Raw genomic sequence first — 26,001 nt, 5'->3', positions numbered from 1 at the left:
AGCGGATAAATTTAACCTAATAACCCATGGACATAAGGTCAGGAAGAAGGAGACAGGAGCAGGTCAGAGTAAGGTAGGACGGACTAAGTATGAGCAGGTGGGAGTAGTAAAGTGTAGGAAGGAGTAGGGAGGAGTTAGTGAGACAGTTGGAGATGCATAGGGTGGTCCAAAAATGCATCCAGCATTGTTAAACACACTGGAATTGCCGCTATTCAGATGGGTCAACCAGCAGAGACAAATATGTCATTAAGAGGAGAACTGACACCTTTAGGGTAAAGGGTAAGGATGACTCTTATGAACCAAGCACCTTGCCAATGTTGTCTCTACTGCTGAAGAAGCTGAGGAGTTTCACTGTAGTCATTTAGGTGGACACTGTGGTGTGGAGAAAACCCACAGTGCAATCATCAACCACTGCTATTGGCCTGGCAAGGAGGACGACATTCACAAGTGGGTGAGTTGGTATTTTCATAATGTTGAGGTGGAATACACATTCAGGTCTGAAAGTAGAGCACAGGAGTGTAATGTGTATTTTATATGTGTATTTCTTAAAAATCGTGAAGGTTGAGGTTTGTAGTAACATGTGGAACCCAAAAGGAGACTCAAATAAGAGTTCATTGAGTTTATCAGTAGGGCTTGGTGCTGGGCTGAAGGCTGAATGATCAAGGCTGAGTGGAGGCTGTAGACAGGCAGGTTGATGCAAAATGGCAGGGGGCAGGCAGACTGAGACAAACTCCGACCCTCTTGCTCACCTCCGCCGCCGTCCGTAGCGCCACATTTGAATATTTTGTGTTGTTGTACTTCGGAGATGTAGCAAATCTCCTCTCGTCGAGCTCGCCAGAGTCGTGCATACCGTCGGAGGTGCCGGAGAGCTCTGTTGCTGTTATGTCGTCATGTATGTTGTTGGTTCTAATAAACAGTCCCAAGCCTATTATTAGTGACCTGTCTATTGAACTAGTCACCAGTAGGCATATTAACCCCTTCACACACAGCTCTCTGTTGCTGGCAGATGTTTGATGTTGAATATATTTACAGCTGTGCAGCTGCTGGCACTATATTCTGTCTGCACGTGAAGCAGCCTTACATTCACATTACTTTTATTTGTAGTGTAACATACCTGCACATTCTTACTACATTACTTAATATGTATTTGACTTTTACTATTTATATATTTACTAGTCTATACTGCTCATACCTGGCCCATAGTGTATTCATATTTAGTCATATGCATTCATTATTTATACCACACTTACCCCACTGCCTATACTGGTAGAATCTTCTATATTGTAGTCATAGTTGAACCCTAACACTGATTATACTATAATCACAATAAAGTTGAATGTTGTAACTGTGTTCTTGCAAAACTGTATGATATGTGACAGTATATAATCAGATCATTGCAGTCCTAATATGTAGTGTCTTAGTATCTCAAATTAAATAAACCATGTATGAAAGGAAGTGTGGGCGTTGGTTGTACACGCAGCTCAGTCAGTGTGACGTAACTTCCGCTGCACAAAGGATTGTGGGTCAGAATGGCCAAAGAAGCATGCTGACATGCATACTGCGAAATATGGCCAGATGTAGTAGAACATGCTGGTACTTTTGGCATACTGCATCTGACATACTATGTATTGGGACACACTAATTCTTTTTCTGGCATACTAAATAGTATGGTAGTATGGGTATTGGAACGCAGGGCTGGAAAAGGGGAAAATACTATGTTCACAGCCAGAGCTGTGTCACTATGTGCAAAGGCCTACCATTACTTTTCAATATGTAATACACAGATCAGCCAAAATGTTAAAACTACTGACAAGTTAAGTAAATAACACTGATCATCTTGTTACAATGCAATGTTCTGCTGGGAAACTTGGGGTCCTAGCATTCATGTGGATGACACCCAAACACCACTGCGGACCAAGCAAACCTCCTCATGGCAACATCACTATCCAATGGCAGTAGTCCCCCCAGGCGGGACAATGCACCACACTGCAAAAACTGCTCAGGAATGGCCCGAGGAACTTGACAAAGAGCATAAGGCCTTGACCTGGCCTCCAAATTCCCCAGATCCCCGTCTGACCAAACATCTGTGGGACATGCTGGTATGTCATATCGCAACCCACAGGACTTGCTGTGAAGATATGCTGTGAAGAGCCTGGTGCCAGACACCATGGGGCATCCCCAGACTTCCCATGTCCATACCTTGATATGTCAGAGCTATGTCCAATCCATAGAGGCCCCACTTTGGATAGGCAGTAGTCTGGGGTATTGGCACGTCCCACAGATGCTCAGTCGTGCGGGGAACTGGGGAATTTGGAGGCCAGGTCAATGCCTTAAGCTCCTTGTCACATTCCTTGGGCCATTCCTGAGCAGTTTTAGTGGTGTGGCATGGTGCATTGTCCTGCTGGGGGGGCCACTGCCATCAGGGAGTGCTGTTGCCATGAGGGAGTTTTCTTGATCTGCAACTGTGTTTGGGTGAGTGGAGTGTGACAAGTAAGTGCTGTAAATCACTCACCCATCATTGTACTATGTATACTTGTAGGCTGGCTGTCCTTGTCTGCTCGCAGGCTTCTCCACTGATACACCTTCATCTATCAAGCAATTATTGGACTACTCCCCTCATACCTCTGCAGCTACCTCACTTTTACATCAAATCCATCATACAGTTTCCGCTCTCTGGACTTTCTATCTGCCTCTGTCCCCAGAACTCGTACTGAGTTTGGGAAGAGGGCATTCATGTACTCTGCTCCCTCCGCCTGGAACAGTCTTCAAAAATCACTAAAATTGCAGGAACTTATCACCATTAATGATTTTAAAACAAATTTTGGAGTGTGTAAATGTTTTACTGCATAGTATTTTATCATCCTCACATAAGTGTTCTTTTAGTGTGTATTGTGGTACACTGTTTTGTTTAACATGAACTTTTCCTCCTCAGGATCCCCTATTACCACCTTCTCTGCCCCCATCCAGCCCTCTCCTCCCCCTTCCCCCACCGGACTGTATTTGTAGGGCATAACCCCTCCATAGGACTCTGGGCCTTTCTCTCTTTTTCTTATGTCTGTGCATTCTTCTTTATGTGTGTCTTATGTTTTGTGCTGCCATTTTGGCCAGGCCTTGCTCGTAAAAGAGATCATTTGATCTCAAGCCAATCTACCTGGTAAAATAAAGGTTAAATAAATAAATGAATAAAAATAAAAACATCCACATACATGTCAAGACCCAAGGTTTCCCAGCAGAACACTGCATTGCAATAAGATAATCAATATTAGTCATTTCACCTATCAGTGGTTTTAATGTTTTGGCTGATCGGTGTATATCAAAATAGTTATCTGAACAAACATTAATTTCAAGAAGTTCATGTCTTTAGATTGCTCAGAGTCCCTAGTGCCAGGCCAAGAGAGCCAACATTAGGCTCTGTCACAGGCTACTGTAATGCTCATGATTGATTGGTTTTTCCCCAGGCAACAGAGCCTCTTGAGCTGGTTGGGATGGACTTGTTGGGTAAACTCACTGTAACAGATGGTGGCAACCAGTACTTATGTGTCATGGTTGATTATTTCACCAAATGGGCAGGGGCCTATCCACTAAAGAGCAAAACAGCAGACGAGGTGAGCAATTTTATCTTTGATTTCTTTTACACATCACGTTTGTTCAAATGATAATTTTTAAGGTCAGCAACTGTATGTGTTAAAGGTCGGGCATCAAGAGAAGCCTGTGCTCCCCCTGTCATCCACAGACCAATGGCCTTGTTGAAAAACTGAATGGCACAAAACAGGTATATTTTGAGCTTTTTAGCATAACAAGCTCATTTTCTGTTCCAATCTGAACAGGTAATCATTAATGACAAATTCTGAAAATAGGTTGGGTTGTCAGTGTCACACATGACAACCCAAATTATCTTCTGACTCCTGATGCCCATACTTGAATTCTGCATTTTGAGGTCCCTGAACAAACTGTTGGCTGAGCACCTCAGACAATCAGACTATTATCTGCTATCCACCATGTCTGGTTGGTGGACAAAAAAGCAGCTGACTACAAAACACAGTCCTTATTATATGATGTTTGGAAGGGAGACGAGGTATCCCTCAGGGGTCCCAAAGTAGTAGGAAGTAAGACTGTCTATTGTTCCTATCCTTTAAGAGTTTGAATTTGGATCATCTGTGCCCTCTAAATTTTAACTGTGATTTCTGGCAGGTGACAGAGGACAAAGTCCACAACCTTTTGACAAGAGAGGAGATCTGCAAGGGACTGAGGGATCAGTAAAGTGTATACAAAGAGATCAAGGCCAATATCAAAAAAAGACAGGAAAAGGTCTGCAAGAGGATGGAGGAAAGACGCCAGGACAACTTTAAAGTGGGGGACCTTGTCCTGGGGGGAAAAAAAAAAATTACAACAGAAACTGAGAAAAGGGGTCAAGTTGGAAGCCTACTTGGTGGGGCCATTTAGAATAATCAAACTTGAGGACAAGACTGCAGACCTGATTTCAGAGAAGGGGAAACAAAACATTTAAGTTAACGTATAGATCATTTGACACATTATATCCAGCCAGAAAAGAAAAGATCCCTGCCAAACTTAAAAACATGTTGATCCTTTTCTGGCTGGTCCACAACAGACACATACACAGCACACACACACATCCACCACAGCCATGACACCTTCAACCTCCACCTAAAGGCCAACGATGAGCTGCAAGGCCCAAGGACCATCAAACGATCCAGGAATTTGTAAGTAAACTGACACAAAGTAGCGCCCAAATTATGCATTTAATGAATAACTGCCATTACTATGTTTTTTTTTTGTTTGTTTACAATAATCAGAGACGTATGGGTAGGGAAGCGAAAGGAGATGCTATGGTCACCAAAGGGGCCATACAAAATATATTCTGAGGATATATTGTACCTAGCGCCAGGAAAGGAGTTGGAGAGTCAGGTACTTTAAAAAATATATTATTGGATTGATATTTGTCTTTTTCAGATTGGATCACATATTGCTGTTCTCATAGATCGTGAATGCCTATCTGACGATGGTGAGGAAGAAGAGTGGAGCCGCCATTATAGATTGTTCCGTAATGACATCAGTCTGGCGGGAACACAAAAAGGTTTGAAATGGGTGAGAGGGATTCTTTTTTAACCTTTTAAATGCAGTGACATTTTGTTAATTAGATACAGTGCCCTCCAAAAGTATTGGAACAGTGAGGCCAATTCCTTTATTTTTGTTGTAGACTGAAAATATTTGGGTTTGACATCAAAAGATGAATATGGGACAAGAGATCAACATTTCAGCTTTTATTTCCAGGTATTTACATCTGGATCTGATACACAACTTAGACGATAGCACCTTTTTTTTTGAACCCACCCATTTTTCATGAGAGCAAAAGTATTGGAACATGTGATTGACTGGTGTGTTTTGTTGCCCAGGTGTCTCACAATTACATTGATTATTCAAACAATAAATAGCACTGAATGTCTGAGCTCAGTTTCAGATTGGGTACGATAGGTTTTGCCTGTGCAGACTGCATTTAGAGGTGGAACCAACATGAAAACCAGAGAGCTGTCTATGGGTGAAAAAGAAGCAATTGTGAATCTGAGAGAAGATGGACAATCAATCAGAGCCATTGCACAAACATTGGCCATAGCCAGTACAACCATTTGGAATGTCCTGAAGAAGAAAGAAACCACTGGTGTACTAAGCAACAGACGTCGAACAGGTAGACCAAGGAAAACATCAGCAGTTGATGACAGAAACATTGTGAGAGCTGTCAAGAAAGACCCTAAAACAACTGTTAGTGACATCAGCAACAACCTCCAGAGGGCAGGAGTGAAGGTATCACAATCTACTGTTCGCAGAAGACTTCATGAACAAAAGTACAGAGGCTACACCAGAAGATGCAAACCACTCATTAGCAAGAAGAATAGGAAGGCCAGGCTGGAATTTGCCAAAAGGTACAGAGATGAGCCTCAAAAATTCTGGGAAAAAGTTTTATGGACTGATGAGACAAAGATTAACTTTTTCCAAAGTGATGGAAAGGCGAAAGTTTGGAGAAAGAAAGGATCTGCTCATGATCCCAAACATACAAGCTCATCTGTGAAACACGGTGGAGGTAATGTCATGGCTTGGGCTTGCATGGCTTCTTCTGGGACGGGCTCTTTCATCTTCATTGATGATGTAACACATGATGGCAGCAGCAAAATCAACTCTGAAGTCTACAGAAACATTTTGTCTGCTAATTTAAAGAAAGATGCAACCAAACTGATTGGGAGATCCTTCATCATGCAGCAAGATAACGACCCAAAACACACTGCCAAAACAACAAAGGAGTTCATCAGGGGCAAGAAGTGGAAGGTTTTAGACTGGCCAAGTCAGTCTCCAGACTTAAACCCAATAGAGCATGCATTTTACCTGCTGAAGAGGAGAATGAAGGGAGTAACCCCCCAAAACAAACAACAACTGAAAGAGGCTGCGGTGAAAGCCTGGAAAAGCATCACAAAAGAAGAATACAAAAGTTTGGTGATGTCAATGGGTCACAGGCTTGATGCAGTTGTTGAAAGCAAAGGATTTGCAACTAAATATTAAGTCTCATTCACTTTAATCTATTTTAAGTTTATATGTTCCAATACTTTTGCTCACCTAAAAATTTTGTGTTCCATTACAAATAATGCTATCTTCTAAGTTGTGTATCAGATCCAGATGTAAATACCTGGAAATAAAAGCTGAAATGTTGATCTCTTGTCTCATATTCATCTTTTGATGTCAAACCCAAATGTTTTCAGTCTACAACAAAAGTAAACGAATTGGACTCACTGTTCCAATACTTTTGGAGGGCACTGTATATACGTTTTTAAAATGCTCTCATCCAGCTTTGAACTTTAATTTCCTTCTTCAAAAACAAAAAATAAAAAATAAAAAATTCTCAGCATGTACTATAGATTTATCCCTTTTAGTTCGGAGATAGGTTCAGACTTTAAAGCCACATACTTTAGGAGACGTGAAAACTATTCTCGTCATGATGTGTCTAATCAATACCTTAATTATTTGGCTTTGTCTAAACATGAAACAATGATGTAAAACAGATGTATGTGTATTGTGTTTAGAGCCTAAGAAATGTATTTACTGCTGAATATGTGTACAACACAACACAACACAACACAACACAACACAAGTCTTGAGAGTCAATTCTCCCTAGACCACCCACAGACAGACAGACTTGGACAGAAAAACTGACTTGGACAGACAGACAAACAGACTTGGACAAACAGACATGGAGACAGACAGACAGACTTAGACAGACAGACATGGACACAGACAGACAGACATGGAGACAAACAGACAGACATGGAGAAAGACGACAGACAGACAGGCAGACAGACAGACAGACTTGGACAGAAAGACATGGAGACAAACAGACAGACATGGAGACAGACAGACGGACATGGACAGACAGACATGGAGACAGACAAACAGACATGGACAGAGAGACATGGAGACAGACAGACATGGACAGACAGACTTGGAGATGGACTAACAGACTTGGACAAACATGGCCGGACACACATGGACACAAACAGAAACAGTCAGACATGGAGACAGACATGGAGACAGAGACAGACAGACAGACAGACAGACAGACAGACAGACAGACTTGGACACAGAAAGACAGACATGGAGAGAGACAGAAAGACAGACATGGAGAGAGACAGACAAACAGACGTGGAGACAGACAGACAGACAGACAGACAGACAGACAGACAGACAGACAGACAGACATGGAGACAGACGGCAGACATGGACAGACAGACATGGAGACAGACAGACATGGAGACAGACAGACATGGAGACACAAAGACATAGAGACAGACAAACAGACATGGAGACAGACAAACAGACATGGAGACAGACAAACAGACATGGAGACAGACAGACAGGGAGAAAGAGAGACAGACAGACGGACAGGCAGACATGGAGACAGACGACAGACATGGACAGACAGACATGGAAACAGACAAGCAGACATGGAGACACGCAGACATGGAGACAGACAAACAGCCATGGAGACAGACAGACAGGGAGAAAGACAGACGGACAGGCAGACATGGAGACAGACGACAGGCATGGACAGACAGACATGGAAACAGACAGGCAGACATGGAGACACGCAGACATGGAGACAGACAAACAGCCATGGAGACAGACAAACAGCCATGGAGACAGACAGACAGGGAGAAAGACAGAAAGACAGACGGACAGGCAGACATGGAGACAGACGACAGGCATGGACAGACAGACATGGAAACAGACAGGCAGACATGGAGACACGCAGACATGGAGACAGACAAACAGACATGGAGACAGACAGACAGGGAAAAAGACAGACAGACAGACAGACAGACATGGAGACATGGAGACATGGACAGACAGAAGACAGACAGACAGACATGGACAGACAGACGACAGACAGACAGACATGGACAGACAGACGACAGACAGACAGACATGGAGACATGGACAGACAGACGACAGACAGACAGACAGACAGACAGAGAGACAGGCTTGGACAGACAGACTTGGACAGAAAGACTTGGACAGAAAGACTTGGACAGAAAGAAATGGAGACAAACAGAGAGACATGGAAACAGACAGACAGACAGACATGGTCAGACAGACATGGAGACAGACAGATAGACATGGACAGGCAGACTTGGAGATGGACAAAAAGACTTCGACAGACATGGGCGGACAGAAATGGAGACAAACAGACAGAAATGGAGACAGAAAGACAGACATGGAGACAGACAGACAGACATGGAGAGAGACAGACAGACAGACAGACAGACAGACAGACATGGAGACAAACAGACAGACATGGACAGACAGACAGACAGACGTGGACTGACAGACTAAGACAGGCATGGATAGACAGAAAAACAGACTTGGACAGACAGACTTGGACAGACATGGACAGACAGACAGACAGATAGACAGACAGACAAACAGACAGACATGGAGAGAGACAGACAGACAGAAAGACTTGGACAGAAAGACTTGGAAAGAAAGACATGGCGACAGACTGACATGGAGACAAACAGACGTACATGGACAGACAGACATGGAGGTACACAAACAGACATGGACAGACAGACTTAGACAGACATGGACAAACAGACTAGGACAGACAGACAGACATAGACAGACAGACAAACAGACTTGGACAGAAAGACTTAGAGAGACATGGACAAACAAACAGACAGACAGACAGACATGGACGGGCAGACATGGAGACAAACAGACAGACATGGACGGGCAGACAGGGAGAAAGACAGACAGACAGACAGACAGACAGACAGACAGACTTGGACAGACAGACAGACATGGAGACAGACGGCAGACATGGACAGACAGACATGGAGACAGACAGACAAACATGGAGACAGGCAGACATGGAGACACACAGACATGGAGACAGACAAACAGAAATGGAGACAGACAGACAGGGAGAAAGACAGACAGACAGACAGACAGACAGACAGACAGACAGACAGCCAGACAGCAATGGAGACAGATGACAGACATGGACAGACAGACATGGAGACAGACAGGCAGACATGGAGACACGCAGACATGGAGACAGACAAACAGACATGGAGACAGACAGACAGGGAGAAAGACAGACAGACAGACAGACAGACAGACATGGAGAAATGGACAGACAGACATGTAGACAGACGACAGACAGACAGACAGACATGGAGAAATGGACAGACAGACATGTAGACAGACGACAGACAGACAGACAGACATGGAGAAATGGACAGACAGACATGTAGACAGACGACAGACAGACAGACAGACAGACAGAGAGACAGACAGACATGGATGGACAGACAGACAGACAGACAGACAGGCTTGGACAGACAGGCTTGGACAGACAGGCTTGGACAGACAGACTTGGACAGAAAGACTTGGACAGAAAGAAATGGAGACAACCAGACAGACATGGAGACAGACAGACAGACATGGACAGAGAGACATGGAGACAACCAGACAGACATGGAGACAGACAGACAGACATGGACAGAGAGACATGGAGACAGACAGATAGACAGACATGGACAGACAGACTTGGAGACAGACAAAAAGACTTCGATAGTAATGGACGGACAGACATGGAGACAAACAGACAGACATGGAAACAGACGACAAACAGACATGGAGACAGACAGACAGACAAACATGGATACAGACAGACAGACAGAAAGACTTGCAAGGAAAGACATGGCGACAGACTGACATGGAGACAAACAGACGGACATGGACAGACAGACATGGAGACAGACAGACAGACATGGACAGACAGACTTGGAGACAGACAGACAGACATGGACAGACAGACTTGGAGACAGAGAAAGAGACTTGGACAGACATGGACGGACAGACATGGAGACAGAAAGACAGACAGACAGACAGACAGACATGGAGAACGATAGACAGACAGACATGGAGACAGTCAGAGAGACAGAAAGACTTGGACAGAAAGACATAGCGACAGACAGCCATGGACAGACAGACATGGAGACAGACAGACAGACAGAATTAGACAGACATGGACAGACAGACAAACAGGCTTGGACAGACAGACTTAGACAGACATGGACAGACAGACGGACAGACAGAGAGACAGACATGTACAGACAGACATGGAAGGACAGACATGGAGACAGACACACAGACAGACATGGAGACAGAAAGACAGACTGACTTGGACAGAAAGGCTTGGACAGAAAAACTTGGACAAAAAGACATGGAGACAGACAGAAAGACAAACATGGACAGACAGACATGGAGACAGACAGATACACAGACATGGACAGACAGACTTGGAGACAGACAACCAGACTTTGACAGACAAGGACGGACAGACTTGGAGACAAAGAGACAGACATGGACGGACAGACATAGACATAAACAGACAGACATGGACAGACAGAAATGGATGGACAGACATGGAGACAAACAGAGACATGGAGACAGGTGACAGACAGACAGACAGACAGACGGGCAGACATGGAGACAGGCTGAGATAGACATGGACAGACAGACAAACGGGTTTGGACACACAGACTTAGACAGACATGGACTGACAGATAAACAGACTTGGACAGACAGACTTAGACAGACATGGACAGACAAACAAACAGATTTGGACAGACAGACAGACAGACAGACATGGACGGACAGACATGGAGAAAAACAGACAGACAGACACACAGAGAGACAGACTTAGACAGACATGGACAGACAGACAGACTTGGACAGACAGATGTAGACAGACATGGATAGACAGACAACCAGACTTGGACAGACAGACAGACAGACAGACAGACAGACAGAAATGGATGGACAGACATGGAGAAAAACAGACAGACAGACATGGAGACAAACAGACAGACATGGCCAGACAGAAAGACAGACAGACATGGACAGAAAGACTTGGACAAAAAGACAAACAGACTTGGACAGACATGGAGACAGATGACAGACACACAGACAGAAAGACAGACATGGAGACAAACAGACAGACATGGACAGAGACAGACAGACAGACATGGATACAGACAGATAAACAGACATGGACAGAGAGACTTGGAGACAGACAACCAGACTTGGACAGACTGGGACGGACAGACTCGGAGATAAAGAGACAGACATGGACGGACAGACATAGACATAAAAAGACAGACATCGAAAGACAGACATGGACAGACAGAAATGGACGGACAGACGTGGAGACAAACAGAGACATGGAGACAGGTGACAGACAGACAGACAGATAGACAGTCAGGCAGGCAGGCAGACATGGAGACAGGCTGAGACAGACATGGACAGACAGAGAAACAGGTTTGGAGAGACAGACTTAGACAGACATGGACAGACAGACAGATGGACTGACAGACAGACATGTACAGACAGACATGGAAACAGACACACAGACAGACATGGAGACAGAAAGACAGACTGACTTGGACAGAAAGACTTGGACAGAAAAACTTGGACAAAAAGACATGGAGACAGACAGACAGACAAACATGGACAGACAGACATGGAGACAGACAGATACACAGACATGGACAGACGGACTTGGCGACAGATAACCAGACTTCGACAGACAAGGACGGACAGACTTGGAGAGAAAGAGACAGACATGGATGGACAGACATAGACATAAACAGACAGACATGGACAGACAGAAATGGACGGACAGACATGGAAATAAACAGAGACATGGAGACAGGTGACAGTCAGACAGACAGACAGACAGACAGGCAGACATGGAGACAGGCTGAGACAGACATGGACAGACAGACAAACAGGTTTGGACAGACAGACTTAGACAGACATGGACAGACAGATAAACAGACTTGGACAGACAGACAGACAGACATGGACAGATAGACATGGAGAAAAACATACAGATACACAGACAGACAGACATGGACAAACACACAGACAGACAGACTTAGACAGACATGGACAGAGAGACAAACATACTTGGACAGACAGATGTAGACAGACATGGACAGACAGACAACCAGACTTGGACAGACAGACAGACAGACAGACAGACAGACATGGACGGATAGACATGGAGAAAAACAGACAGACAGACAGACATGGAGACAGACAGACAGACATGGACAGGCAGACAGACTTGGACAGAAAGACTTGGACAGAAAGACAAACAGACTTGGACAGTCATGGAGACAGACGACAGACAGACAAACAGACATGGAGACAGACACACAAACAGACAGACACACAGACAGAAAGACAGACATGGAGACAAACAGACAGACATGGACAGAGACAAGGAGACAGACATGGACGGACAGACATAGACACAAACAGACAGACATGGACAGACAGAAATGGACGGACCGACATGGAGACAAACAGAGACATGGAGACAGGTGACAGACAGATAGATAGACAGACAGGCAGACAGACAGACAGACAGAGATGGAGACCAACTGAGACAGACATGGACAGACAGACAATCAGGCATGGACAGACAGACTTAGACAGACATGGACAGACAGACAAACAGACTTGGACAGACAGATTTAGACAGACATGGACAGACAGACAACCAGACTTGGACAGACAGACAGATATGGACGGACAGACATGGAGAACAACAGACAGACAGACAGAGATGGAGACAACCAGACAGACATGGAGAGAGACAGACAGACAGACATACATGGAGACAGATAAACAGACGTGGACAGACAGACTTGGAGACAGACAACCAGACTTGGACAGACAAGGACGGACAGACTTGGACACAAACAGACAGACATAGACAGACATGGACAGAAAGAAATCGACGGAAAGACATGGAGACAAACAAAGACATGGAGACAGTTGACAGACAGATAGACAGACAGACAGGCCGACAGACAGGCAGACAGACAGGCAGACAGACAGACAGACAGACAGACAGACATGGACAGACAGACAGACAGACAGACTTGGACAGACAGACTTGGACAAAATGACAAACAGACTTGGACAGACATGGAGACAGACGACAGACAGACAACCAGAAATAGAGACAGACAGACATACATGGAGACAGACAGACAGACAGTCATGGAGAGAGACAGACAGACAGACATGGAGACAGACAGATAAACAGACATGGACAGACAGACTGTGGAGACAGACAACCAGACTTGGACAGACAAGGACGGACAGACCTGGAGACAAAGAGACAGACATGGATGGACAGACATAGACACAAACAGACAGACATGGACAGACAGAAATGGATGGACAGACATGGAGACAAACAGAGACATGGAGACAGGTGACAGATAGATAGATAGATAGACAGACAGACAGACAGACAGATAGACAGACAGACAGACATGGAGACAGACTGAGACTGACATGGACAGACAGACAAACAGGCTTGGATAGACAGAGTTAGACAGACATGGACAGATAAACAGACTTGGACAGACAGACTTAGACAGATATGGACAGACAAACAAACAGATTTGGACAGACAGACATAGACAGACACACAGACAGACAGACTAAGACAGACTAAGACAGACATGGACAGACAGACAGACAGACAGACTTAGATAGACTTAGACAGACATGGACAGACAGAAAAACAGACTTGGACAGACAGACTCAGACAGACATGGAAAGACAGAAAACCAGCCTTTGACAGACAGATAGACAGACAGAAATGGATGGACAGACATGGAGAAAAACAGACAGACAGACATGGAGACAGACAGACAGACAAAAAGACAAACAGACTTGGAGAGACATGGAGACAGATGACAGACAGACAATCAGACATGGAGACAGACAGACACACAAACAGAGAGACAGACACACAGATAGACAGACAGACAGACAGACATTGAGACAAACAGACAGACATGGAGACAGACAGACAGACATGGAGACAGACAGACACAAAGATTTGGACAGAAAGACATGGAGACAGACAGATAGACTTGGACAGACAGACATGGAGACAGACAGATAGACTTGGACAGACAGACTTAGACAGACATGGCCAGACAGACAGACAGACTTGGACAGACAGAGTTAGACAGACATGGCCAGACAGACAGACAGACAGACAGACAGACAGACAGACTTGGACAGACATGGAGACAGATGACAGACAGACAAACAGACATGGAGTCAGACAGACAGGCATGGACAGACAGACACCCACACACACACACACACACACACACACACACACACACACACACACACACACACACACACACACACACAGACATGGACAGACAGACAGACAGACAGACAGGCAGACAGGCAGACAGGCAGACAGACAACAGACAGACAAGCAGACACGGAGATGAACAGTCAGACATGGAGACAGACAGAAAGGTAGACATGGAGACAGACAGATAGACACACACAAAGACTTGGACAGAAAGACATGGAGACAGACAGACATGGAGACAAAGAGACAGAGATGGATAGACAGACAGATGGACTTTGACAGACAGACTTAGACAGACATGTACATACAGACAACCAGGCTTGGACAGACAGACTTAGACATGGACAGACAGACAGACAGACTTAGACATGGTCAGATAGACAGCTAGCCTGATACACAGTCAGATTCCACCACTTTATTTTCATTAAGGAAATGTAAGTCTGATAAATGATGAATAAACGGACAACACTGAATGAAACTTTTTTATTAACTTCATGGTTAACTTATTTACACTTTCCTCGCTCTGACTCAGGCTCTTCTTTTAAAGATAAACGTGCACCGTCTGCTACACATGCATTAATATCTCTACATCCACTGGATTAAAATGGAGGCGCTGTCTTTTATTTACCTGTTGCCACGGTGAATCGTGGAGTCGGAGCTCCATTGATGATGGCTTTTTATTGTTGGCTTAACTCAGAGTGAACATACTCAGAGTTGACTGAACTAACTCAGATCAGCTGTTCTGGAACTGGTAACTCAGAGTTTCCCATCTCAGGGTAAATCAACTCAGAGTTCAAGGTTAGACTCAGAGTTTGTTGAACCTCCTTCAACACTTATTCCTAATATGAACTCTTTCACGTGAAACCTCAAATGCAAGACATTGATTGCATGAGATTAAGTTTGTCTGTATGAGTTTGTAAATGGCAGCTTGTGCCCTTATGTAGTGTGAACATACTATTTCTCATCAAACTATGATAACTGTGATTAAATTCAGTATATAGACAGACAGACAGACTTGAACAGATAGACTTGGACAGAAAGACGTGGAGACAGACAGACAGACAGACAGACATGGACAGACAGACAGACATGGAGACAGACAGACAGACATGGAGACAGACATGGAGAGAGACAGATAGACATGGAGACAGACAGACAGACAGACAGACAGAAAAATTTGGACAGACAGACTTAGACAGACATGGACAGACAGACAAACAGACTTGGACGGACAGACTTAGACAGACATGGACTGACAGATAGACAGACAGACAGACATGTAGACAGACAGACAGACAGACAGAGAGATTCCATGAGCCTGAAGATGAGCATGAACATGAGCTCCTGAATATTTTTGCTTTTTTGGATGTTTTAAAGTGAAATAAACTACTGTTCTTCTAAGAGCTGGAAGAAAACAGAAGAGAAAACTGTTGTTTTTAAAAAAATCTACCAAGAAGGAAAAAAAAAACAGCAAAAACCTCAGAAAACAGTGATAGACTGGAAAACAGCGGAACCAACTGCCAAACTGACAGCTAGCCTGACTGTCCAACCAGCAACAAAAAAAAAAAAGGTCAAGCAAAGAGGAGGAAAACAGCTGAAGACGCCAGTGAGTGAAACCATCAGAAAGAAAATAGAACATTTAAAAAGAGGAAACAAAAAATTGCTGAACACTAAATAAACTTAAGCTAGCATAACACAGCTAGCTGTAAACAAGACCCTTAGCAACTGTTGCCAAGGAATTTAAATAGCAGCAGTTCAACAGCAGCAGAGCCTGATGGAATCCACCAAAGGCTGTACAGAGGCTGTTCCTCTCCTCTATCCTCCTGATGTAACCAATGAGACTGCCAGGAAGGCATTTAAACAAAAACTGCTAAAAGAAAGACCAGAAACCCTGTTTTCTGATCTTTACAAGACCGGGGAGGTCAGCAACCTGATCCTCTTCACAGACCAGCCTCTAGCATGGCACTCTGCCATCAGTGCCCACTACCCCTCTGTCAAAAAAGAGGGGATCTGTAACGGCTGGAAAATAAAAGTAAAAGAAGCAGAGGATTCAGATACTTTCATGATGACAGTAAACTTACACAAGAATGGGACTATCATGGTGCAGGGGAACCTCAAACTGTTTGAGATGGACTTCCTCCTTATAAAGGAAAGAGCCCAGCAGGAGAGATCTAGCTCCACTGACAGTTCCCAGGTCCCAGCTCCCAGCTGCCTAACTACTGAGCAGCCCCCTGAAGAGAAGGAGCCCACCAGCCCAGAGCAGGTCCAGGACCCCCAGCTGAACCGCACCATCACCGAACTGAAGGTGAAATTCACAGAGCTGGAGAGAGAACTAGTACAACTGAGAGAGCTGATCATCCAACAGCCATGCCAGCCCACCACAGCTCAGCCTGATCCCTGCACCATCAGCACAGAGCTGGGCATGCTGAGGCAGGACAGGGACAGCTGCAGGAGAGAGCTGAGCCTGCTCAGGACTGAGATCAGAGAGCTGCATCAGGACAGAGAGCAGCGTCTAGCAGCACTGACAGCTCTGACAGAGGAGGGGAAGGAGCTCAGAGGAGAGAGAGAGGAGCACAGGAGAGAACTTACCTCTCTGTCAAAGGAGGTGGAGGAGCTCAGAGGAGAGAGAGAGGAGCACAGCAGAGAACTTACCTCTCTGTCAAAGGAGGTGGAGGAGCTCAGAGGAGAGAGAGGGGAGCACAGCAGAGCACTCACCACTCTGTCAGAACAGCTTCAGGAGAGAGGTGGAGCTACACAGGACCTGGATGAAAAACTAGACCACAACCAGGACCCTGTGAGCAGCCAGGACCCACCAATCCAAGAACCTACCTCCACCCCCAGCTCCACATCCAGCCCACAGACCAGCACCTCCCCTCATTCCACCAGACCAGCACAACAGAGAGAGAAGACAGACATTGTCCTCCTCATCGACTCCAATGGAAAATTCCTTAATGAAAAGAAACTTTTCCCCACCCACAAAGTGGCTAAAATCTGGTGTCCAAATACCCACCAAGCCATAGACCTGCTGTCAGAGGAGCGGCTTGGATCTCCGAGTCACATCATCATCCACACTGGCACCAATGATCTGCGGAGCCAGCAGGAGAGGGTGTCAGAGTCACTCAAGAGAGTGATAGAGAAAGCCTCCACCACCTTCCCCAACAGCAGAGTGGTCATATCCACTCTGCTCCCAAGGAAAGACTTCCACCCTGACACCATCCACAGGATCAACAACAGCCTGTCCAGAGACTGTGCACGGAGACCCAATGTCCACCTAGCCCACCACCCCACCCTGGACATCAGCTGTCTCTACGACCACGTCCATCTGTTTAAAAGCACAGTCCCCATCTTCGCCCTAACACTGAAAAGCGTCGCTCTCAACAGAGACCAATCCACGGCCCGCAGAAAGAGCACATCAGCCCACAACCCCCACAGAACACCAAGACATCCTCAACCAACATCCAGACCAACACAATGGAGACAAGACCACCCTCAGCCCCACCCACATCATGTCCAAATCAGACCCCACCAAGGCAACCATGATCCCCCTCAAGCCAGACCACAGTCACTCCTGTCCCTAGGGGCCCCACCCCAACCACAGCGACAAGAGCCACACCCTGGCCCACTGAGTTATGCCCAGGTGGTCCGGAGAGCAGCAGAACCAACCTTAACCACCCCCCCACACAATGAACTGAAGGACATTCAGCAGATGCTCAGCCTGCTTTGCTCTCATCTGATTGGACAGGTACCACAATAGACACTGTATGAATTATTATTATTAGAGTATTTCTTGTTCTCATACAGTTTTTAAAAAAAAAGGACATTTACATTGTACATAAGTATTGATTATTTAATATACCAGTTATTGATTTGTTACCTTTTATAATATGTCATGTAGATACTCTTAAATTATTTTTTTTGACTTAGTAGTTTATCTCATTTTGATCACCAAATGCAGCCTTTTGAGTTTTAAATGAAATCTAAATCTTTTGTCATCTCTTGTTTGAATGTTCAGGGTCTGAGATCTTCTGCTCTTGGCCTTAAGAGCAGGACCTCAGACTTTATTAGAGAGTTAGAAAATGCAGATGTGTTTATACTGCAAGAGACTTGGTGTAGAGGAGATGTCTCCACTGGTTGTCCCTCAGGCTACATAGAGATAATGTCCCCGTCCACCAAACTAAAGGGAGTAACACAAGGAAGGGATTCAGGGGGAATGCTGATCTGGTATAAGGCAAACCTTGTACAATACATTGAATTAATCAAAAAAGGAGAATTTTCAATTTGGCTCAAAATCAAAAAAGACCTTATCACCACAGATAAAGATGTATTCCTGTGTGCAGCATATATCCCCCCATCACAATCCCCTTATTTTAATGAAGACAGTTTCTCCATTCTCGAAGATGAGATTAGTTACTTTCAGGCCCAGGGAAGTGTACTGATCTGTGGAGACCTGAATGCCAGGACTGGTACAGAACCAGACTTTATCAGCACACAGGGAGACAAACATATACCTGGTCAAGTCAGCATCCCCCTCCCTTCACACCCCCGCAGAAACAACTTTGACAAAACTGTCAATAAAAGTGGGCAGCAACTGTTGCAGCTCTGCCGAACATTGGGTCTGTACATGGTTAACGGTCGGCTTCAAGGGGACTCATTCGGTCTTTACACTCATAGCTCTCCTCTTGGCAACAGCACAGTAGACTATGGCATCACTGACCTAGACCCCTTCTACCTGAGAGCATTTACAGTCAGCCCCTTAACCCCCTTATCAGACCATAGTAAAATCACACTCTACATTAAAACGACAGCAAACGACCCTCACACAGTAGAACCCTGCAATCTGACCTACAGAAAACAACCTTATAAATGGACAAACAAAAGCAAAGACGAATATCAGACAGCAATCAAAAATCCAATCTTTCAATCCCATTTAGACTGTTTTCTTTCCACCTCGTATCCCCTCAATCAGGACGGCCTCAGACAGGCTGTACAGGACATGTACAACAAGTTTGACCATGTGGCAGACTTATCCAGTCTGAAAAAGCGCCAGCACCACAGACCAAGAGACCCGACCAATGACGAGTGGTTTGACACAGAATGCAGACAACTGAGAAAAACTCTCAGAAATGTGTCAAATCAAAAACACAGACAACCTGACAACCCTGAGCTCCGCCTCCAGTACTGGGAAACATTGAGAGTATACAGAAAAACACTCAGAACTAAAAAAGAACAGCATGTGAGGCATCAGTTACAAATAATTGAAGAGTCCATTGACTCCAATGACTTCTGGAAGAAATGGCACTCTTTCAGCAAACCACAAAAAGAAGAATTGGCTATTCAAAATGGTGACATCTGGAAAAATCACTTTGAAAGTCTGTATACTGCTGTTCCCCTGAATTCGGCCCAAAACAATCTTCTCAACAAATTACAAATTTTAGAATCAGTCATTAAAGACAACCAGAACCCTCTAGACTACCAAATTACTGAAGCAGAGCTGCTGGCTAAAATCCAGGCACTGCAGCCAAAGAAAGCCAGCGGTCCTGATGGCATTTTAAATGAAATGCTAAAATTTGATGACCATAAATTTAACATTGCCATATTAAAATTATTTAACCTTATTCTGGGTGTCGGACATTTCCCTGACCTCTGGAGTGAAGGAATCATCACACCAATCTTTAAAAGTGGAAACAAATTCGACCCAAACAATTACCGAGGCATCTGTGTCAGCAGCAACCTGGGGAAGTTGTTCTGCAGCATCCTAAACAGCCGACTGCAAGACTTCCTCAGAGAACATGATGTCCTGAGCAAGAGCCAGATAGGATTCACACCCAAACATAGAACAACAGACCATATCTACACCCTTCACACCCTCATTAATAAAGACGTCCACCAAAACAAGAGGAAAATCTTCTCTTGTTTTGTGGACTTCAAAAAAGCATTCGACTCAATTTGGCATGATGGACTGTTCTTAAAATTAATTGAGAAGGGTGTAGGGGGGAAGGTCTATGACATCATCAAAACCATGTACAGTCATATGAAATGTGCTGTTAAAATTAACAACATGGAAACAGATTTCTTCCCCCAGAGTAGAGGAGTAAAACAGAGCTGCAGTCTCAGCCCCACCCTCTTCAACATTTATATCGATGAATTGGCCAAATCACTAGAACTATCCGACATCCCTGGTCTCACTCTGTCTGACACACAGGTTACATGCCTACTTTTTGCAGATGATCTCATATTGCTGGCTCCATCAAATGAAGCACTACAACAGCAACTGGATCATCTGCAAACCTTCTGTCAGACCTGGGCCCTGACAGTAAATCTGGACAAAACCAAAATTATGATATTCCAGAAACGACCCAGGGGTCAGGGAGACCAAACCAGGTTTTTCCTGGGCTCTCATGAGGTGGAGCACACACACGACTACACATACTTAGGACTACACATCACGTCCACGGGAAACTTTAACCTGGCTGTTGATGATCTCAGAGAGAGGGGAAGAAGGGCTTTCTATGCTATAAAGAAATCTTCAAACATTAATATACCCATTAGAATCTGGCTCAAAATATTCAAATCTATAATTGAACCAATTATTCTGTATGGTAGTGAGGTGTGGGGTCCTCTTGCAAATCAAGATTTTGAAAAATGGGACAAACACCCCATCGAAATCCTGCATACAGAGATTTGCAAGAGCATCCTCAGAGTGCACAGGAACACCCCCAACAACGGGCGCCGAGCTGAGCTAGGCCAATTCCCCCTTTTAATTAGAATTCAAAAAAGAGCCATCAAATTTTATAAACACCTTAAAACAAGTGACCCCAACTCCTACCACTACAAAGCTCTGCAATGCCAAGAGGAGAACATGGAGAAGAGCCCCCTCAGCCAGCTGGTCCTGAGGCGCAGCTCCTCTAACAGCACAAGACCTCAGGACAGCCCTCACACAATCTGGACCCACCAAATTATAGAGAAACAAAAAGAACATTACATTAACTATTAGACATCGACCACAAAAATGCAAAGCAAACTTCAGTGTTATTTGGCTCTAAACAGACAGTACACGGTGGCAGAATATCTGAGCACCGTGACAGATGAGAAACTGAGGAAGACTTTGACCATGTACAGACTCAGTGACCACAGCTTGGCCATAGAGACGGGCAGACACAGGCAGACCTGGCTGCCCAGAGAGGACAGGTTGTGTGAGCTCTGTCCACACAGACAAGCGGAGACAGAGACACACTTCCTGTTGCACTGCAGCAAGAACACATCAGAGCCGACTTCCTCTCAAAAATAAAACATAAAGTCACTGACTTTGATTCTCTGCCTGATCAAACTAAAATGCAACACATCCTTGGAGAGAACAGAGTCAGCAGCTTAGCAGCAGCAAAATATGTCAGGTTATGCCACAGCCTGAGGGACAACCATCACAACACCTGACACACCTGTCTATATTTACAGTCCTTGTAACTCACAACCTACATTTTTCTTTATTCATTTTTTTTCCTATATTATATATTGGTGTATTGTATTGTAGATTGGTGTATTTTGTATTATATATCATATATTTAATCTTTTTTTTTTATTTTTTAATGTTTTCTGACTTACTTTTATTATTGTACTTTATTTGTAAATTTTTAATGTCTTTGGCAATATTGTTAATCTACAGTCATGCCAATAAAGCTTATTGAAATTGAAATTGAAATTGATAGACATGGAGACAGACAGATAGACACACACAAAGACTTCAACAGAAAGACATGGAGACAGACAGACATGGAGACAAAGAGACAGAGATGGATAGACAGACAGATGGACTTTGACAGACAGACTTAGACAGACATGTACATACAGTTAAACAGGCTTGGACAGACAGACTTAGACATGGACAGACAGACAGACAGACAGACAGACTTAGACAGACTTAGACATGGACAGACAGACAGACAGACAGACAGACAGACAGACTTAGACACTTAGACATGGACAGACAGACAATCAGACTTGGACAGACAGAGTAAGACAGACATGGACAGACAGACAGACAGACAGACATGGATGGACAGACATGGAGACAAACAGACAGACATGTACAGACAGACTTGGAGACAGACATACATGGAGACAGACAGACAGACAGACGTGGACAGACAGACAGACAGACAGACTTGGAGACAGACAGACATGGAGACATACAGACAGACAGACATGGAGACAGACATGGAGATAGACAGACAGACATGGAGACAGACATGGAGAGAGAAAGACAGACAGACATGGAGACAGACAGACAGACAGACAGACAGAAAGATAGAACAATTTGGACAGACAGACTTAGACAGACTTGGACAGACATTGACTGACAGATAGACAGACAGACAGACAGACAGACAGACAGACAGACATGTAGACAGACAGACAGACTTGAACAGATAGACTTGGACAGAAAGACTTGGACACAAAGACATGGAGACAGACAGACATGGAGACAAACAGACAGACATGGACAGACAGACGACAATCAGACAAACAGACATGGAGATAGACAGACATGGAGAGAGACAGACATACATGGAGATAGACAGACAGACAGACATGAATACAGACAACCAGACAGACATGGAGACAGCCAGACAGACAGACTTGGACAGACATGGACGGACAGACATGGAGACAAACAGACAGACATGGACGGACAGACATGGAGACAGACAGACAGACATGGACAGACAGACGACAATCAGACAAACAGACATGGAGACAGACAGACATGGAGACAGACAGAAAGACTCGGACAGAAAGACATGGAGACAGACAGACATGGACACAAACAGACAGACATGGACAGACAGACATGGAGACAGACAGACAAACATGGAGAGAGACAGACAGACAGACAGACAGACAGACATGGAGAGAGACAGACAGACAGACAGACAGACATGGAGAGAGACAGACAGACAGACAGACAGACATGGAGAGAGACAGACAGACAGACAGACAGACATGGAGAGAGAGAGACAGACAGACAGACATGGAGAGAGACAGACAGACAGCCTTGGAGACAGACAGACATGGAGACAAACAGACAGACATGGACAGACAGACTTAGACAGACATGGAGACAGACAGACATGGACAGACAGACTTAGACAGACATGGAGACAGACAGACATGGACAGACAGACTTAGACAGACATGGAGACAAACAGACAGACATGGACAGACAGACTTAGACAGACATGGAGACAGACAGACAGACTTGGACAGACATGGACAGACAGACAGACAGACAGACAAAGAGACTTATTGCATGGGGGCCTCATCTTCATCCTGCCTGAGCCATGATGACCAGGGATGTGAATCTTTGGGTACCTCACGATTCCATTCTCGATGCCCAACCCTAAGCAGCACTTTTAATTTATTTTTTGATAACTTGAATCTATTATTCTTGAAGTCACTGAGAATTCAGTTTTCATTTGTGCAAGTTAAGCATGAATAAATGTTACCTTTTGTCTTAAGTTTGCCTTTGTATGTTTGATTATTGTAATCAGTTGATCTGACTTTTTCAAATAAAAACATGAAATAATTACGTACATACTTTAGTCTGCTTTCATGCCATAATTTTCCACACCGTCTCTCTTCGTGCACAGCAGACTGGAGTCATCAGTCATCATGGCTCAGGCAGGATGAAGATGGGGCCTCCGCACAGTATGTGCTGCTCCTGAGAATCACTGGTCCAAACCTCCCGGTGGACACGTCCCTGGCAACACTGAGCACAGCGAGAGTCTCCTGACCGTTTCATTTTTAATTCCAGCCAGGACAAAACAGGAGTTTTTTTTCTTGTGTTCATTGAAAAGTAAAGATTTGTTAAAGATTTGTTATCAAACTGCTTGTGGTCCCCAATTTACGCATGTTGTGGTCAACACAAGCCTGGCCTTAATACTAGTAACTTTAACTGGTACACACTACATTTTGAATCTGTCATTACTGTGCCACTTCAATATTATTCAGTTTGGATCATCAGATTATATTCAAAGTATAAACAAACTGAGGAGCATAAGGGTGACAATGCTGGAGCATCATTCTATAGGACTATTTAAACAAATACAACACAGACATCAATACACTTGCTTGGTTTTATGGACTTGCAATCACATCCAGGTCATAAATGATAACATAGCTGTGCTTTTTAATCCCGATTTGCATGAAGTGGATATTTGTCGAGGCTCACTGTTACAAGACTATGTTATCCCAGTACAGGTTCACTTTGTCCATATACAAACGGACCACCCTTCACTCCGTCCATAGCAGTCCAGTCTGGAGGGGCCTCAATGAACAGGGCAGCGATGAGGAAACTGCACCTCACTGGGAGGTTACATAAAAAAGTTTAAATTAAAATAGGAAAGGTTATTAGAACTTATTACACGGCTCTATTAAATGCTGTATTCTGATTGGTCAGTCGCAGCATTCAGAGGTCTGATATTACTGTGTAATGACCATTGCTATGTAGCCCAGCGTTGCTAGAGATGCTGCTTTTCATTTTCTCTTGATTCCCTGTAGCTATTGTAGCACAGATTCAGCCGTTGCCGGCAGTTTTATTTTCTCTCCTCCCGATTTAATTTTTAAATCAATAAAAATCGTATAATTAATCAATATTCTGTATCAAATTATTTATTGAACTGATAATTAGCCATGTAATAAGTGCATCGGGGTTCCCCTGTCGGGAGTTATTTTCCCAGTATTCACCGGCTCATTATACATTATCCCTTACGTAACATAGCAGCTCCTTCACTTGCCTGAACATTAAAGGTTCCTCATCACATTCTTCAACAGATCAACAGCAGCTAACTTTGTATTCATGTATTTATTAGTTTATTTGTGAGAAGCAATAAACACCAACAGGTTAAAATATTAAGTATAATGTTATATATACATATTATAAATATGTATAATATCAGATGTGTTGCATACAGTTAGGGCTGCCACTAACTTGTATAATTTTTAAAAAATAATGGATTAATCATTGATTATTTTATTCGATTAATCAGATTTTGAAAAAAGGCACAGGATGTTTTAAATACATGTAATTAAAATGCTGCCCATCTCTGCCAACAATACATAGGCCTATGTGATACAACAATATAAAAGAATACAAGTAAATATATGCTGCATATAATTTGAATTGTCCGTATCAATAACCTGAAGAATTGCAGGTCTGTATAATCCAACAGAAA

General features: G+C 44.1%; 1 protein-coding gene and 1 pseudogene across 2 annotated transcripts; one reads left to right on the top strand and one right to left on the bottom strand.

The window, feature by feature from the left end:
* The first annotated feature begins 18 nt into the window (after window positions 1-18).
* LOC144462725 (uncharacterized) lies at window positions 19-24,355 on the top strand. The gene is made up of 6 exons (XM_078166891.1): window positions 19-451; window positions 3,459-3,605; window positions 3,691-3,772; window positions 4,192-4,721; window positions 4,972-5,106; window positions 16,176-24,355. The coding sequence occupies exon 6, from the start codon at window positions 16,548-16,550 to the stop codon at window positions 18,525-18,527; it is 1,980 nt and encodes a 659-aa protein (XP_078023017.1). The 5' UTR covers window positions 19-451; window positions 3,459-3,605; window positions 3,691-3,772; window positions 4,192-4,721; window positions 4,972-5,106; window positions 16,176-16,547; the 3' UTR covers window positions 18,528-24,355.
* LOC144462724 (uncharacterized) lies at window positions 5,311-16,184 on the bottom strand (annotated as a pseudogene). Its single transcript, XR_013490941.1, has one exon. The product of XR_013490941.1 is annotated as an uncharacterized LOC144462724 (transcript).
* Window positions 24,356-26,001: the final 1,646 nt, after the last annotated feature.

This window comes from Epinephelus lanceolatus, chromosome 4, assembly GCF_041903045.1.
Source record: "Epinephelus lanceolatus isolate andai-2023 chromosome 4, ASM4190304v1, whole genome shotgun sequence".
Lineage (NCBI taxonomy): Eukaryota > Metazoa > Chordata > Actinopteri > Perciformes > Serranidae > Epinephelus > Epinephelus lanceolatus.
Note: the sequence above shows the minus strand (reverse complement) of the source record. Positions and strands in the feature narration are given on the sequence as shown.

What these genes read in the sequence shown, in the direction of transcription:
- LOC144462725 (XM_078166891.1), top strand. Translation starts at nt 16,548, where the DNA reads ATGGAATCCACCAAAGGCTGTACAGAGGCTGTTCCTCTCCTCTATCCT.